Here is a 16,406-nt window from a genome sequence, read left to right as displayed (position 1 = left end):
GGGAAGGGTGGGTGCAAGCCCCAGAATTTGGGAGAGAAGGGGCTGGAGGTGGGTACCCAAGCGAGGCTGGGGGATGCTGTGGGCACGGCAGGGCCAGGCAGCAGGGCAGGCCTGAGGCCGGGGGGATGGGCGCGGGGTCCCAACCTTGGCTGCGGGAGGGCGGCCAAGCCCCCGGTGGTGGGAGCGCTGCGGGGAGAGGCTGCGGGGCCACGTTTGGGGCAGGGGAGAGGCGAGCCCGGGCAGAGCATCCCTCGCCCGCCCTGCTCCCCCTAAGCCCGGAGCCGCGGGGCCGGGCGGGATGCGCGGCCGGGGCCGGGGCGGGGAGCGCTGTGCGTCCTCCCCCGGCGGGCTGGGGGGAGCGGAGCGGGGCGGCGCGGCTCGGCGCGGCTCGGCACGGCTCGGCCAGCCCTCTGCGCCTCCCCGCCACGCCATGGAGAGGAGCCGCGCCGGGCGGGAGCCGCAGCCCCAGCCCCAGCCCCAGGGTAAGGCTCCGCGGCGGGGACCGGCTCCGGGAGCGGGTGGGTGCTCAGGCCCCTTCCCACACCGCGCGACCGCGCCGGAGTCGGGGAGCAGGATGCGGCCCCGGGGGAAGCGGGAGCCGGGCCGCGGCGGGGAGCGGGATCGGCCCGGTTGTGGGGGGGGGGTGGCGGATCCGGCCGGCGGGGATGCCGGCGGGGATGCCGCGGCTGCCTAGCGCGGGGAGCGGGGTGCATCGCCGGGCCCGGGGGATGCGGCGGGGCCGCTCGGAAAGCAGAGCGGGGCGGGGGCCCGAGGAAGGCGGTGGAAGAGCCGGGGCGACCGGGGGCCGGGGCGGGGGTGGTGTTCCCGGGAGGGACAAAGCCTGGGCTCGGCCCCTCCATCTTGGGTGGGACAGAGCCGCGCAGCCCCCGGCCCCGCCGCCGGCGGAGTGTGTGGGGGGTGGGGGTGTGCAGGGGGACCTGCCCTTGGGGAGCCCTCCTGGGGGTGGCCCTGCCATGGCGGATGGTCCGGGGCGGCGGCGCCGGGGTTCGCCCGTGCCCTGGCTCTTCCCCGCCAGCCGGTGGGAGATGCCGGCCCAGCCTCGAGTCCCGTGTCCGCCGCCCCCCCACCCCCGGCGCTGCTGGGGGGACCCGGCGGGCAGGGCCCTGCTGCCGCATGTGGTGCCGGCCGCCCCACGCCCTACCCCGGCAGGCTGCTCTGCGGCGCGGCGGGCTGTCCCCCTGCTCCCCGGCCCCGGGGGTCCGCGCCCCGGTCGTGAGAGCGTTGCCCGCCGCAGCCCACCGCCCGCCCGCGGCGCTGGGGACAAGCAGAGACGGCTGGCGCTGCCCGGGGCAGGTTGAGGGGTGCAGGCGTTGCCCCCCCCCCCCCAGTCCCCGCGCTTCCCCTTTCCGCCAGCCCGGAGACGGCAGCGCTCGCCCCCGCCGCGGCGACTCGGGGTCCCAGCCCGGTCGGTCCCGGCGCTGCCCCGGGATGAACTCTGCCGCCGGCCCTGGGCTCGGCGAGCTGGGGAGGGCGGCGGCCAGCGGGGCCGAGCCTGAGGTTCGTGTTGGCTCTGCCCCGCCGCTCTCCAGCCAAGCGCTCCTCGGGCCCGCCGGGGCCGCTCGCTCCCGGCGCCGGGCTGTGACTAAGCAGCGGAGCGGTTCCAGCGATGGGGGAAGAGCAGAAGCACCTCCCATCCCCCCTCGTCCCCCCGGTCCCCGCCGTGATTCATCGGCCTCGGCCGCCCGGGCAGGCTGGGAGGGATGGCTGCCGGCTCCCAGCGATGCCGCAACGCCGCTTCCAAACAAACCGGCCGCGGATCCCTGGCCGTGCTGCCCAAACGGCGCGTCCTGCGCTGCGGACATATTGTCTGTGTCCCGCTCGCCCCGGCGTGCAGCTGCCTCGGCCTTTCCTTCCCTCCCCTCTCGCTGCCCAGGGAGGGGACGGCTGCTCCCGGCTGTGCTGGCCTTCCCTGCATCTGCCTGGGTGCTTGTGCCCCCCATGGCATTGGGTTCCCCGGTGTGGGGAGGCACTCGGCACGCTACTGTGAGTGGAGGAGGACTGTGGGATTCGCCAGTGGCTCTGCACCACATCCTGCTCAGGGAAGCATCCCCCATCCTTCCCAGTTGTGTGGCCAGGCAGCCCAGGCTGCTCCCTGTCTTGCTGCCCAACACGGGTTGGAGCCCCCAGCCCCCACAGTGTCCTGGGTTCTTGCCACCAGTGGGGCTGGTATTGCACTCCAGAGACTGGGACCCATCGTGATGTGGGACAGCTGGTGGTGCTGGGGGGGCAGGAGCTTGCAGAGGGTAAATGGGGCTGGGTGCAGCCCCGGGGACCTTCCTTGGTCAGGATGCTGCCCCATGGATGAGCAGAGGGGCGAGGATCGGGCATGGAACAAGCAGGGATTTGTTCTTATCCCGGTGACCCCTGAGTTCTCCGGCCCTTCTCCCTTAGGCATGGTGAAGAGGGAGGGTGCAGGGCAAGCTGGTTGCCAGCCAGCGCCTGTGTTTGGGATCAGGCAGCTCGGGATCTCTCCCAGCGTGGGGATGCCAGCAGAGTCGCTGCTGTGAAACCGTCAGAGCAACGTGATGCGACATGCGGAGCGGTGATGTGACAGTCCCGTGGTGCCATGTCCAAAATAGTGCAGCCCTCACTCATCAGAGGGCTCCGAGCAGGGACAGGCAGCAGCACAAGCTGGATCCTGCATGGCCCAGGCCCTGGTAGGTGCCCGCATCCGCGTTGTGAGACTCAGGACACCTTTTTTTGGAGGTGCTGGGCACCTGCTCCCCAAGAAGCTGGATCCCAGCAGGCACAGAGCCCCTGTGCCCTGCCTGGGAACCATGTTTTTTTCCCGATGTGATGCTAGCAGAGGGGTTTCCAGGAGCGCGGCTGGGCTGGCTGCCCTCGGTGTTGGCGGCTCCGTACGGGTCGCCCCAAGGACGAGGCCACCTCCTGTCGCGGTTGCTGGCGCTGCCCAGATGGATGGCAGGCAGGTGCTGCCTGCCCCTGCCCTCGCTCTGTTGGGGGCTGTGCTGTGACCGCAGCCAAACGGAAAGTTTGTCGTGACAGTGCCGGGGTGCGGCAGCAGCTCAGGCTCTTTCCTCCGCGTGTATTTTAAACCCTGGAAACCCCCCCCCCCCCCGGCTCTGGCCCCGCTCTGGCCACGAGATCCTTTCTCCCAAGTTCCCCTTGTTGCTCTCCAGCTTGGCACGTCACTGCTGGCTGGGTGCTGAGCCGCGGGAGCTCAGCGGCCTCTGCCAGGGGCTGGTGTATCTTCCCCCGTGGCTGCCTCTGCACCCCCCCATCCTGGTGCCTTACAGGGGTACAGATGCTGGGAAGGGGCTCCTTCTCTGTGCTGAGGCAGCAGGTGCAGCCCCCTCCCAAACCAGCCCTCCCAGGAGTGAGTGCAGAGGCAGCATGGCCCCAGCTGCGTGTGCAGTGCCCTGCCATGTCCCTTTCTCCCATCTGGCATCTACCGCTGGCATCTGACTGTGCCACCCCTCCTGCCCTGTTGCCTGCACCCCTCCTGCCTGGCCCTGGAGGCCCATCCCCAAAGCAGACCCACAGGCAGCACATTGGGGCACCGTGGGACGATGCCTGACCTGCCCCAGCGCCGCCGGCTGCATTTTGCTGGCTCTGAGCCGGCCGGGAAAGGAGCCAGCCTCAGGCTACAGCACCCGTGCTGCCCGGGGCCAGGGTGTGGGTGGCTGTGGGCAGCAGCACCACAGCCCCCCACCACGAGGGACGAGGTGTCATTGCTGTCGGTGGCTGCCAGGGTGGCACCGGCCACCCCTGCGGTGCGGGGCTGCTGGCGCATGTTCTGCACATCACTCGCATCTTCCTGCCTGTGCATGTGAGCTGGGGCTGAGGGCGTGTGTCAGCGCTGTGCCCGCAGCCGGGAAGAGCTGGGGATGTGCCGGGGATGTGTCCGGGATGCTTGCTCACTGTCCTTGTCATCCAGGTGTGAGGGGTGATGCAGTGCGGGGGAATCCCGGGAGCTGGGTGGGACAGGATAGGGCTCGGCTCTGAAGTCACCCAAAACATGGTGAGGCAGGGTGGATCAGGGGCAGCACTGGGCTCCAAGCACACCCATGCACACCATGGCACTCCCATGGCCTCAGGCAGCCACTCTTCCTGCTGGACACAAGCACTCACAGAGCGGTCCCAGGCCCATGGCCACAACTGGCCACTGGCTTAGCACCAGGGCCTGTTGGCAACAAGGAGAGGCCATGGGGACCCATCCTTCCCTCTCCTCTGTCATGGCCATGGGGCTGCCATTGAGGCTGAGAGAATCAGTTGGACCCCAGCGGGTCTGAGGGTGGAGGTGTCCCCACGGGCTGTGGGGAGCAGCCCTGCAGAGCTGGCAGAGGCTCTCGGGGCTGGGCTTCCCCTTGGGACCTCATCCATGGGCATCACAGGGACTTGTGCCACTGTCAGGGTGGCCAAGGTCCACTGGCTGAATGCTGTGACACCAGGCCCTGGGACACCAGACCAGGGTGGCTCTGCAGCAGCCACCCAGCTCCCCCTGAGCCAGCCAGCCCTGCCCTCCTCTCCTCCTAGGGTAGGGGTCAGCCCTGTCCAATGCCCCCAGCCCTGGGTACTGCACGTGGAGCAGCCCGTTGCGAGCCCTGGCCGTGCTGCAGAGCGGGTACGTGAGGATATGGTGGACTGGGGGGAGCTGAGGTTAAATCACGGCGGGTGCCCCCCCGCCCTCATGGGAAGTGCCCTGCGGGGATGCGCAGCGGACGGTTAACGAGGGCTGCGCGCCTTCCGACCGGATCACCCCACGGGGCCTCGATGTGCTCTCGCTTCATGGCACCGGGGAATTCGCCTCTGCCTGGCTGAGCATCCCTGGCCATGTGCTGGCTGTGGGGCAGTGCTGCGCTGGGCAGTGCCGGGATGGAGGTGCGTGGTGGTTCAGGTGCCAAGTGGACCCATGAGAGGAGCTGGGCCCAACTGGGTGACCCTGGCATTGAGGGGTGGCACCTCGCCCCATGGCCTGTGGCTGAGCACAGCACTGCCCTTGTGCTAGCAGCAGTGCTCAGTGTGGGCAGGGGACTGTGGGGGAGCCATGCCTGTGTGTCTGTGGGGCTGGGGAGCTAATCTCCTGTGGAATGCCCCAGCTGGGGGAGAGAGGACACCCACACCGCCTGGGCGCAGACAGCGTTGGGTTTCAGGGCAGCTGCTGTGCTGGAGCAGCGACAGGGACAGATGGCGGCAGCGCCAGCCCTGGCCATGCACAGGGGTTTTGGCTGTGCCTGGCAGCCCTGCCCTGGCCACGGGTGCTGCCGTCCCTCCAGCCAGCGGGACAGAATGGATCCTGCCCATGGCTGAGCGTGGGGCTCCATGCCTGGTGGCATGGGGTGGCAGGAGGCACCTGCCATCGCCCCGCACCGCTCCCCGCACATCCAGGGCTCTGGGAGATGTCTGCTTGGAGCAGTCAGCCTGTCCTTGATGCTTTCAGTCAGCTGGCAGCCCCCCAGGCAGCGCCTGGTTGTGCCACCGCAGCTCTCCTGGCCAGGATGCACGGGGTGTCACCGTGGGTGCTGTCCTCAGAGCTGGAGGATCCCCCGTGCCGATAGGTGTGGAGCTGGGGAGGCCCTGGGAGGCTGGGGCAGGGGAGACCCTGGCTGCAGCCCTGGCACTTCCCTGGCTGCAGGTCAGACTCTGCAGCCACCTCGCTGGTGCAGCGATGGGGATGTGGGATGTGCAGGATCGGGGCCAGGGGACGGGCTGACTTCCTGCGGCAGAAAATACCCGGAAGGCTTGGGGCGGGGGCGGGGAGGGGGGGCTGGGCTGTCTGTGTCCCCTGCGGAACCTGGGGTGGGGGCACCCTGCTGGCACCAGCCCCGGCACGCTGGGGGATGCAGCAGGACACCCATCCCGTCCCTGGGCAGGTGGGTGGTGCTGCGGGTGCTGTGCGTGGTGTGGGTGCCAGGGGGCCTGGGGTGCATCCATGCCTGCGGCACGGAGCCTGGCAGCAGCTCCCAGGCAGGCTGGGGCTGCCCCCGGCCTTGGCTGCCTGGGTGTGGGGTGGAGGAGCGGCGCCGGCCTGTGTTTGCAGAGCCCACACTTTGCCCCTCGCCAAAGACTCTGGAGAGCTCTGCAAACACGGCCGAACCCAGTGCTCGATGTCACCCTGCAGCGAGAGCTGCTTGCTGGGGCCAGTGGGTGCTGGTTGCTGGTGTGTGTCCCCCTCATCCCATGCTGACAGAGCTGGGGACACACGCGACAGCGATGCCCGATGCCCAGGATGCTGAGCCAGGTGTCCGTGGCACTGAGCCAGGTTGGATGTCATTCCCAGGCAGGAGAGGGAGTGCTGCCTGCTGCCTGGGGGTCAGGGCTGCGACCCTGCCATGTGCCTGAAGGTGGGATGGCTATTGGAGGCCGGGGGGGGGAACAATGTGGGCAGTCCCAGCGTGTCTGCTTTTGCAGGGGGCACACGCTGTGGCTTCGCAGGGCAGCTGGCACCGACTCTCCATCCCCAGCAGCGGGGTGCATGGCAGGCACCCCTGGGGTTCATTGCCACCAGGCTCTGCTGGGGCTCACCGGGATGGGGGTGATCGCCGGGCTGCTCCCCTCGGGGCGCAGGGAGCAGACCCCATGCCCCCCCTGTCTGCCCCATGAGGGGAGGGGGCTGTTTGCTGGCGGCAAGCGGCAGTGGCTTCGTGTGCATTCCTGGGCCATGAGTTCATGGCTGTGTGCGGGTCCGGCCACGGCACTGCACGGCGCTGGGGGACATGGGCTGGTGTGGTGACGTCAGGCCATGGAGCCCGCGCCCATCCTGCCTCCGGCCATGCCGTGAGCGCCGGCGGAAGCGGCCCCGCATCCTCCAGGGAGAGCGGCAGGGAAGCGACTGGGTCCCTGTGCCTGTGTTCCCCTCAGCAGGGCCCGGGCGGCAGCTGCTGGGGGAAGAAGGGCGGCTTTGTGGCCGTGGTGCCTGGCGGAGCTCCGGCTGCTCCCTCTGTGCATTGTGCCCCTGGCGCCTGGCACCCAGCGTGGGGCAGTGTGGACTCCCCCCAAGATGAGGGCAGCAGCAGGGCTTGGGTGGGCATCCTGCTGCCTTCCCTGGCCAGGGACGACCTTAGTCCTCAGGCTGTGTTTGGGAGGGACAGGGCTGCACCCCTGAGGGTTGAGGACTGGGGGGAGATGGGGCTGCCCCAAGCTCCCCCACTGAGTGACCATCTGTTCTGCTCTGCCTGTGTTGCAGGGAAGCCACCGTCCCTGATGGGAGACAGCGTGCCCCCCATGACCTCATCGCCCCCCTCGCCTGGGGACACCCCGCAGGGAGAGCGCACGTCCCCACAGCAGGACCGACCTGTCCCTCCAGCCGCCATCCCCTCCACACAGCCCGTCTTGCCCATCCCTCTGGCCATCACCCCCACCGAAAAGACCATCTCACCCATCCCTCCGGCCATCACCCCCCCCAGGCAGCCTGTCTGCCCCAGCCCCCCAGCCGTGATGTCCTGCCCCGAGAGCAGCACCCCGCAGCGTGACCAACCCGTCCCTCCAGCTGCAACACTGTCAGGACTGCCCGTCTCCCCTGTCCCTACAGCCATGCACCCCTCAGCAGAGAGTGTCCCCCCATGGTGTGACAGGTCCCCCCTTGAGTCCCCCCGGCCCCCTGCGAAGGAGCATCCCAAAGAAGAGGCATCTCCCCACGCTGCCAGCCAGCCGGTACCCGTCCCCACTGCCACTGCCCCTTGCCCAGAAGAGACACTGCCCCGTGGGAGTGATACTCCAGCCCCAGCTGCTGGTGATGGGGCCCCTTCTGATGCCAAGAGCCCCCCAGGAGTTCCAGCTGGGCCCTTGAAGGACGTGGCCCCCCGGAGTGACCGCACTACTCCAGCCACAGCCTCACCGGCTCCTGCTGCCAGCACCAGGCCCAAGCAAGGTAGGTGCTGGTGGGACTGGGGATGCTGCAGGGGTGTTGGCACTCCCGGGGTGCTGCCTTGGTGCCAGCCAAGCACAGGGGCTGAGGGTTCTGGGTGCTGCTCTAACGGTATGTCCCCACTACAGATGCCCAGAAAGCCCAGGCGAGGCACAAGCAGGCAAAGGAACGGCGTGAGGAGCGTGCCAAGTACCTGGGTATGGGGCTGGGGGAGCAGGGTGGGACATGGGGCTGGTGAGCTGGAGGGAAAGTGGATGGGGAAGGGGGGGGTAGGCAGGAGTTAAGGAGCTTTGCCGGGTCACAGGCAATCCCATTAGCTGTGATGAGCTGAGCCTGGGCGGGAGCTGCTGTGTGGATGACTGTGCTCCCCCAGCGTGCCACCACATCCCCAGCGCTCCACAGCCCCTGCTGCTGCACTTCCCCAGTTGCTCCCCATGGTTCGGGCACCCCTGAGGCGTGTGGGTGCTCCTCGATCTGTGTGGGTGCCACCAGCCCAGTGCCTGGCTCTCTGCCGTGTGCAGGCAGCAGCAGGCAGCCCACAGCAGCTCGGGGTGGCAGGCGAGCAGGGCCCCTGCGCTGCGCAATGGGGCCTCCTCGTCCCCGCGCTCTTTCCACCCTCATTCCCCCATTGTTTGCCGGCGCGGCTCGGCGGGCTCCCGGCCTCCCTTTTGTCCTTGCCCAAACCCCTCCCTCACTGGCCGGCCGTGATGCTGCCTGCCCCACGCGCCCGGGGATCCCAACCCCATGCCACAGCCGGAGCCAGCTCTCAGCCCCGCGCTGCCAACACGGGCACACGTCCCAACCGTGGGGCTCGCCGGAGCCGGGACTGTGCCTTGGGTGTGAGCCTGCTGCCCCGGCTCCCTCCTGCAGCCGCCAAGCGGGTGCTGTGGCTGGAGAAGGAGGAGAAGGCCAGGCTGCTGCGGGAGAAGCAGCTGGAGGAGCGCCGCAAGCGCCTGGAGGAGCAGCGGCTGAAGGCGGAGAAGCGCCGGGCTGTGCTGGAGGAGCGGCAGAGGCAGAAGCTGGAGAAGAACAAGGTGGGGATGGGGGATCACAGGTGTGGAAGGTGGGGGGGGGTGGGGGGCACTCAGTGGGACACACTTCCTTGTGGCTCCAGCTCAGCCCCTCTGGAGCTGCTCACAGTGCCCCTCCAGTGCCGTGCCCATCCTTCGTGGTGTAGAGTCTCTGTGGTACCCAGCTCCTTGGGCACATGTGCCCTTTGCCAGGGTGGGCCTCACCTCCCCGTCTCCCTCCAAGCATCCCCAGCGCTGCAGCAGCCTCATGCCAGGAGGCTCCGGCAGGTCCCAGCCCTGGTCCTGCAGCCACCCTCCTCACCCTGTGCCTCTCCCCTTGGGCAGGAGCGCTACGAGGCAGCGATCCAGCGGTCAGCCAAGAAGACGTGGGCAGAGATCCGGCAGCAGCGGTGGTCCTGGGCTGGGGCCCTGCACCACGGCTCCCCTGCACACAAGGATGGTGAGTGCCCAGCTGGGTGAGGGCACCCAGGGCCCCATGGCTCTGCCGGCGGCGGGGGTGGCTGGGCATGGCTCTGCGGTGCTCTGTGCAAGGAGGGTGAGATCCCCCAAGCCCACTGTGGCCCTGCTCTGAGGTGGGGTCATGCTGACATCATGCTGACATCACCACGGGCCCATTGGGGTCCCGTGGCTTTGACCTGCTCTCATGGCACTGGGTGTAAGCTGGTGGCTGTGCGTCACGGTCACCAGTCTGTGTAGGGACGGGTGTGGGGACAGCCCTGGCTGCTTGTGGCAATGCCGTGGCCACACTGCTGGGGTCTCTGGCAGCCTGGGGGAATCAGGGCAAGGGTTGTGGGGCTGTGCGATGCCGTCGCTGTCTCTCCTTGTCCCCCAGCTGGGTGGGGGCAGTGCTTGGCTGCTCCAGCTCCAACATGCTGGTGGCTGTGGCCATGCGTGTTCCTGGCTGTGCTGTGCCCTGCCGAGCACTGAGCCCAGCTGGCCCTTCTCCTCCAGGGCTCCCTGGGGAGACCCTGTGGGGTTTGGCACCAGGGCTGGGTGTGTGAAGGTCTCCCCTTGTCCCCTGACAGCTGAGGGGACAGGGCTGCGCTGACGGGCACCGGTGTGTGTGATGGCAGGCCGATGGCTTAGAGGGGAGCGTCGTGTCCCCAGGGTCTGTCACCCTGCTTGTGCAGTTTGGTGGCTGTGGCAGGCCTGGCTGTGCCTGGCTAGGCTGTGGCCAGGTGCTCTGTGCCACGCTGTGTGTCCTGTGTGTGTCCCAGGCATCATGTTCTGGTTATGCCTGCCTGGGCTGTGCAGCTGGGTGCTGGGCGTCCTGCTGTTGCTTGTGGCACACTCAGGGACAGACCCCTGTGCCCACAGTGCAGCACCTGGCAGTGTTTGGCATGGGGACACCTTCCCCTGCCACCTCCCACAGGGACATGCTGCTGGAGCTGCCACCAGCACTCCCAGCCACCTCCTCCACTGGCAGCGAGCTCTGTTTTCTCTGGAGGAAGCCGGCCAGGGCAGAGGGATCCCAGTGCCCTGTGGAGGTGCTGATGGTCACCAGCACCCTCCCGGCACTGCCGTAGTGAACTGGCACCGGTGTGACCGTTGTCCCCTGTCTGTCTGGACCTGTTACCTTCAACCTGCTCCCCCAGGCTGGCTGCTTGCCCAGTGCTGCCGATGTCCCTGGCCACCCGGCTCCTGGTTCCCAGGACTGCTTTTGAGGAGACTGGTGTGGCAGGGCCTGGGAGCCACCCTGGCTCCCTGAGGATGAAATCCCTGCATGGTCCCAGCATGATCTCCCCAGGGCTCTGGCACCACGCCGTGCCGGATGCCAGCGCTGTGTGTCACGTCCTTGGATGCCAGCATCTCCCGGCCCCACTCTTGTGCCGCGTCCTCCTGCTCCCAGTGTCCCAGTGCCCCGGCCCAGCCGTGCATGCTGCATGTGGGGGGCCCGGCCCCAGCCCCGGGACCTTAATGCCCTTGTGTCTTTTCCCTCCTCCAGGTGCGAGCCGGTGCTCGGTGTCCGCTGTAAACCTCCCCAAACACGTCGACTCTATAATCAACAAGCGGCTCTCCAAATCCTCCGCCACCCTCTGGAACTCTCCCAGTAGAAGTAAGAGCCCTTTGCATTTGCCCCAGCGCAGGGGGTGCAGACCGGCCCCCGCCCAGCGCTGGGGACCCCCAAAGCCAGGGTTTCCCATCCCCAGGCCCTGCCTTGCAGCACGGTGCCCGCAGAGAGAGGAGAAGCCGTTTGCTGTTTGAGGGAGGAGGTTGGAGCCAGCCTGTGGCTCCTTGAGGCTTTGTCTAGGCTGGGAGGAGGAGGAGGAGGAAGAGGAGGAGAAGGAGGAGGAGGAGCAGCTGAGTGGTGGCAGCCCCGTGGGGCGCCAGGGAGCCCTGGCTCCCTGCCCTAGGGCAGCTCTGGTGGGTGAAGATGCAGCCGTGGAGTGGGGCTGCCTGTCACAGCCCCCCCATCAGAGCTGGGCACGGTGCTGGTGCCCGGCACCATGCCGCCTGTCCCCACAGGCACCCCGGGGCTGGGTGCCATGGAGCGCCGTGGTGGGTGCGGTGCTGCGTCGGGTGCTGCAAGGTCATCCTGGTCCTGGGCGAGCTGCCCGAGGCTGCTGGCTGTGCTGGAGGGATGCACCCGGTGCTGGGGCTGCTGTTGTGTTTCGGGGTTGCCTGGTGATGGGTGCGCGCCTTCCCGGCCGGTTATAAATAGCTGCGGCAGCTGACGCAGGTGGCTGCAGGCAGTGGTGGTGCAGGCGGCTCCCACCATCCCTGTGCTGGGGGCTCAGCCTGGGGAGAGGCACCCAGGGGCTGTGGGCACCGCCTGGGTGGGAGCAGCTTCCTCCTGGACCCGTGCCGGATGCAGCACCCTGACCCCCCACAGCTCCCATAGCTCTGTTTTCTCCCGTCCTGGCAGTGTGTGCTGCTCCTAGCCTGACTGAGGGTGCCGGTGGAGAGGGACCCGTGGTCCCCATCTCCATGGGTGCTTCCTGTGTGCCAGTGGGTGTTCGGTGTTGGCAAGGAGCACTGGAGGGCAGCCAGTGGCTGCCTGGTGCTGAGACGGTGTCATGGCTGGGGACTGCTGTTCCTCAGGTGCCGTGAGCCTGGCCTGGCTCCCATGGCATGCCTGGTGACTTCAGTGCAGCCCCCTTGGGCGAGGGCACTCTGTGGTGTCCCTGCAGCAGTGGCAGCATGCTGGGGGCTCTGTCACATGGGTACAGTGTGACCCTGGCATTGCGGGTGCCGCTCACTGTGGGTCCATTGCAGCTGGGGTGTCTGTGGGGCATGGGGACAGTGTTGTCATCGTGCCACAGTGCCGTCATGTGGGTGCCTGGCTGCCCACCCATGCCTGCGCCTGCACAAGCCTTTGTCCTGCTTTAGCTGGCCATGCAGGGCTGCAAGGAGCCCTCTGCAGCACAGCTGAGCTTTGGGCATTCCGGGGCCTTGCCGCAAGTCTGACCCTCCCAGCCATGGGGCTGGTGCTGGGGCTGGTGCCTGGAGGCTCGGGAGTGTGCTAAGGGCCCCTCTCCCTCCCCAGACCGGAGTCTGCAGCTCAGCCCGTGGGAGAGCAGCATCGTGGACCGACTGATGACACCCACCCTGTCCTTCCTCGCGCGCAGCCGGAGCGCCGTGACGCTGGCTGGGAATGGCAAGGAGCAGGGTGAGCAGCTGGGGGGGGACATGGGGGCCACACGTGTCCCAGGCAGGGGACTGGGATGAGGGACCCTGAAGCCAGCAGTGCTGGTGCCGGTGCTGTGCCAGTGCTGTGCCAGCTCTGTCCTGATGGTGTGGTCACTCCTATCCCCAGTGCCCGTGTGCCCCCGCTCGGCCTCTGCCAGCCCCCTCAGCCCCTGCCACAACCACCGCCTGCAGCACCGCTGCTGGGAGAGGCGGAAGGGGACCACCGGCAGCCCCGACGTGACACCGCGCCGCAGGACCGAGTCCTCACCTGTGAGTGTCACCTCCCCTGGGCACCCCTTGGTGCTGGGGCACCCGAAGGGCACCGCACGGCTCCTGGTGCTGACACTGTCTCTGTCTCTCCCTGGCTGGCGCAGAAGAAGAAGGAGAAGAAGGAGAAGGAGCGGGAGAACGCCAAGGAGCGCAGCGCCCTGTCCCGCGAGCGCAGCCTCAAGAAGCGGCAGACGCTGCCGGCAGCACAGCCTCGGCTCCTGCCCGCAGCAGACAGCAGGTAGGGGACCTGCTGGTTGGGGGGGGGCTTCCTGGCCCCCCCACCCTGCCACCATGGGGGCTGCCCAGCCCCACTAACACCACCTCTCACTCTGTTTGCAGCCCCGGCCCCAAGAACCGTCCCTCATCCCCTGCTGCCCCCAAAGCCCGGCCGGCATCCCCCAGCCCGGCCCTCAGCTCTCCCCACAAGCCCCCCCTGCCCCGCAGTGCCCACTCCTCCCCCAAGGTGCGGGCCAGAGCCCGGGAGGAGCGGGGGGAGCAGGAGGGCCAGGTGAAGGCACGTGAAAAGAAGGAGGAGGAACAGCGGGGTCCACCCCCCCAGGCCCTCCCTGAGTCCCCCAAGGTGTCTGCAGAACCAACAGCAGGTGGGTATAGGTTGTCTGGAGGGGTGGCGGGGCTGGGCAGAGGAGAGGCTGCACTGATGCTGCATGCACCCCACAGCCCCCCCAGCCCCTGCAGCCCCTGGCCCCACGCCGGCCACCCCGCCAGGCAGACCCCCAGCTGGCACCACGGACCGGGAGGAGGCTGCCCGGCTGCTGGCTGAGAAGCGGCGTCAGGCTCGTGAGCAGCGGGAGCGTGAAGAGCGGGAGCGTCGGGAGCAGGAGGAGCGGGAAAAGTGGGTGCTTCCCCCTGCCCCCCACCCCCGGACCCCTGGTCCTGGCTCCCCACCTTGCTGAGGGCCCCCTCCCCGCAGGCGGCTGCAGGAGGAGCGGGCGCAGCAGGCGGCAGAGGAGCAGAGCCGTAGGGAGGCCCTGGCACGCCGGCGGGAGGAGGAGCGGCGGCTGCAGGAGGAGCGCGAGGCCCAGGAGAAAGCCCGGGCCGAGCGGGAGGAGATGGAGCGGCTGCAGAGACAGGTCTGGGCTGGCGGGGTGTGGGGGCAAGGGGGAAGCAGGGTGGAGGGGATGGGGAGGAAGAGGTAGGATGGAGGGGGAAGGCAGGGATGCTCTCTGTGGTCCCCACCCTAGTGGGATGCAGGGGAGAGGACCAGGCCAGCCACTCGATGCCCAAGGTGGTAGGATGGGGTGTGGAGCAGGGCTGTACTGGTGCCACCCAGGCAGCCTGTCCCATCCATCCCTGCCCTGTCCCATCCATCCCTGCCCTGTCCCATCCATCCCTGCCACCCTGCTGTGCCACAGAGGGAAGAGGCCGAGGCAAAGGCACGTGAAGAGGCTGAGCGTCAGCGCCTGGAGCGGGAGAAGCACTTCCAGCGTGAGGAGCAGGAACGGCTGGAGAGGAAGAAGGTGAGGGCTGGGGGCAACCTCGGGCATGTGGCATGGCAGGGGCTTCCCCTGCAAGGGTCCTGCTCAGCACCCCAGGCAGGTCCCACTGCTGAGGTTGAGCACAAGCCTCTCTCTGCCCGGCAGCGCCTGGAGGAGATCATGAAGAGGACACGCAAGTCAGACACAGCAGATGCCAAGGTGAGTGCCTGTCCCCTACCCAGAGGTGCCTGGGGACACAGGAGACTCTGCAGAGCCCCCTCCCCACCCTTCCCCACTGGAGCTGCCACTGCCCCTCACGGCTCTCCTCTCCCAGCAGAAGAAGGAGGACAAGAAGGTGGTGAATGGGAAAGCACCTGAGCAGGAGGAAGTTCCAGGTACGTGTCCCCTTCCCATAGTCTGTTATGCCTCTGGGGTGCCTGGGGCCCATGGAGCCACCACCCCATCCTGCTCCGTGCCCAAGCCACGCTCCTGCCTGGGGCCATGGCTGAGTGGGGGCCCTGCCAATGTCCCCAGGCCGTGAGAAGCGTGCAGGGCCGATGCCAAAGGAGGAGGAACTCCCTGAGACAGAGACACCGACCACTGGGACTCCAGGGGGACCGAAGGGCCTGGCGGGCGAGGGGCTGCAGCCAAGGTGAGTGTGGGGGGAGCCAGTGGGGCTGGGGGGTGTCAGGGCTCTGGCTGACTCCAGCCCCCCCTCCCCACAGCTCCCCGGCTAAGGAGGCGGCATCCCCAGCATCTCTGGTGAATGGCGTGCAGCCCAGCAAGCATGAGAACGGCTTCTCAGGCACAGAGGGGTCACAGGAGCTGCTGGAGCTCTCCCACCATGGCAGCAGCCCTGGCAGCATCATCCCGTTCGGTGACAAGGAGCCCTTCCTCAAGCAGGCCGTGGTCAAGCCCCCCCAGGTGACAGGTGAGAGACTGGGGGGGGGATTGTGCAGGGGGGCCAGGGCGATGCCATCCATGGCCGCCGGGTCTCACTGCCGCTCCTTCCCTCCTCCCGCAGAGGTGCTGTGAGGGCTAGGCCCTGGCTGATGTCCTCACGGGGCAGGGGGGGGACACACACCGCTCACGTCCCAACTCTGGACGCCTGCACAGAACCGTAGCTGTTGTCAGAAGAAAAAAACCTCACTGCTCCCCTCCGCCAGCCACGTGCTCCCGGCCCTGCCGCAGGGTGCCCAGGGCGGTGTGGAACCCCGGTGAGGTGGCCACCAGCTCCTTGCCCGCCACAGGGACACCTGGTTTCTCTCTTTTTGTTGTTTTTATTATTATTTTTTTTTTAAATATGCACCTTATCAGACTGACACCCCCACTCTAGCAGCCTGCCAGAGCCGCCCCAGACGTGTGGTGTAATAATGTAGTTATTTAACTTGCTGGGTACAATGTATGTGAATACTGTAAATAGAGCTTGGCCGGGCATCGGGGATGCTGGCCCGGCCCGGCCTTGCGCAGGGTGGGAGGATTTGGGGCTGGGAGAAGGGCAGCAGCCCAGCTCTCGGGGCTCACTCCCCATCCCTGCTCATGTCTGCGTGTGCGCTGGGTGCCCACCATGCTGCTGCAGCGCCCGCCTGGGGCCCCACGCTGCTCCCCGTGCCGTTGTGACAGTGTTATATGCATCCGGACAACCTTTGTGAACAATAAAAGTGGACAACTGCCCTCGCCTTGCCGTATCCCTGGGGGATGGGGACCTCTGGGACGGGCCGGCAGCTCTCCTACCATCCGGCAGCAGCGGGATACGGCCCCGGGCTGACCCCGGAGCCGCCCGGCGCCGTTTGCTGCCGGCTCCCTGCTCCCCTCTGGGGATGTCGCAGGCTCGCCCTCGGCAGGGCCCTTCCCGAGGGCTACACACGGCCCGGCCCCGAGCCGGGTGCGGCAGCCGGGCCCTGGGGAGCTGCAGCCGGCCCGGTGCGGGTGGGGAGAGGCGGGCAAGCAGGGAGCCGCCCGCTCGGGGCCTCCGGCGCCTGAAGGCCGCGGCCTGCGCCGCCACCGGGCGCCTTCACCAGCCAGCTGCTCTTGCAGCCACTCCGGGAGCGGGGGAAGGGGCGGGTTGAGCCGGGCCCGGCCCACAGCGGGCGGGCCCCGGCCTCGCCCCCCGCCGCGCCGCCGCCATTTCCCGGCCGGGCGCGCGTGGCCCCGCCCCTCCCCGCCGGAAGCCTCGCCCACTCCGTGGCG

At 68.3% G+C, this 16,406-nt stretch overlaps 1 protein-coding gene across 3 annotated transcripts; it reads left to right on the top strand.

The window, feature by feature from the left end:
* Positions 1 to 298: 298 nt before the first annotated feature.
* Positions 299 to 15,884, top strand: MAP7D1 (MAP7 domain containing 1; the record flags this gene model as incomplete). Of its 3 annotated transcripts, none has more annotated exons than XM_084274362.1 (18): positions 299 to 482; positions 7,169 to 7,852; positions 7,978 to 8,046; positions 8,720 to 8,883; positions 9,205 to 9,319; positions 10,826 to 10,936; positions 12,368 to 12,490; positions 12,638 to 12,780; positions 12,885 to 13,018; positions 13,120 to 13,382; positions 13,459 to 13,633; positions 13,712 to 13,871; positions 14,154 to 14,258; positions 14,382 to 14,435; positions 14,554 to 14,611; positions 14,751 to 14,868; positions 14,942 to 15,147; positions 15,241 to 15,884. In XM_084274362.1, the coding sequence occupies 18 exons, from the start codon at positions 299 to 301 to the stop codon at positions 15,249 to 15,251; spliced, it is 2,877 nt and encodes a 958-aa protein (XP_084130488.1). In that variant the 3' UTR covers positions 15,252 to 15,884. The 3 variants fall into 3 exon arrangements, with proteins under 3 accessions (XP_084130488.1, XP_084130489.1, XP_084130490.1); XM_084274363.1 differs by having other exon boundaries at positions 384 to 482; positions 14,551 to 14,611; XM_084274364.1 differs by lacking the exon at positions 10,826 to 10,936 and having other exon boundaries at positions 384 to 482; positions 14,551 to 14,611.
* Positions 15,885 to 16,406: the final 522 nt, after the last annotated feature.

Source organism: Gallinula chloropus, assembly GCF_964237585.1.
Source record: "Gallinula chloropus genome assembly, chromosome: 22".
NCBI classification, from domain to species: Eukaryota; Metazoa; Chordata; class Aves; order Gruiformes; family Rallidae; genus Gallinula; species Gallinula chloropus.
This window is presented reverse-complemented; position numbering and strand designations above follow the sequence as displayed.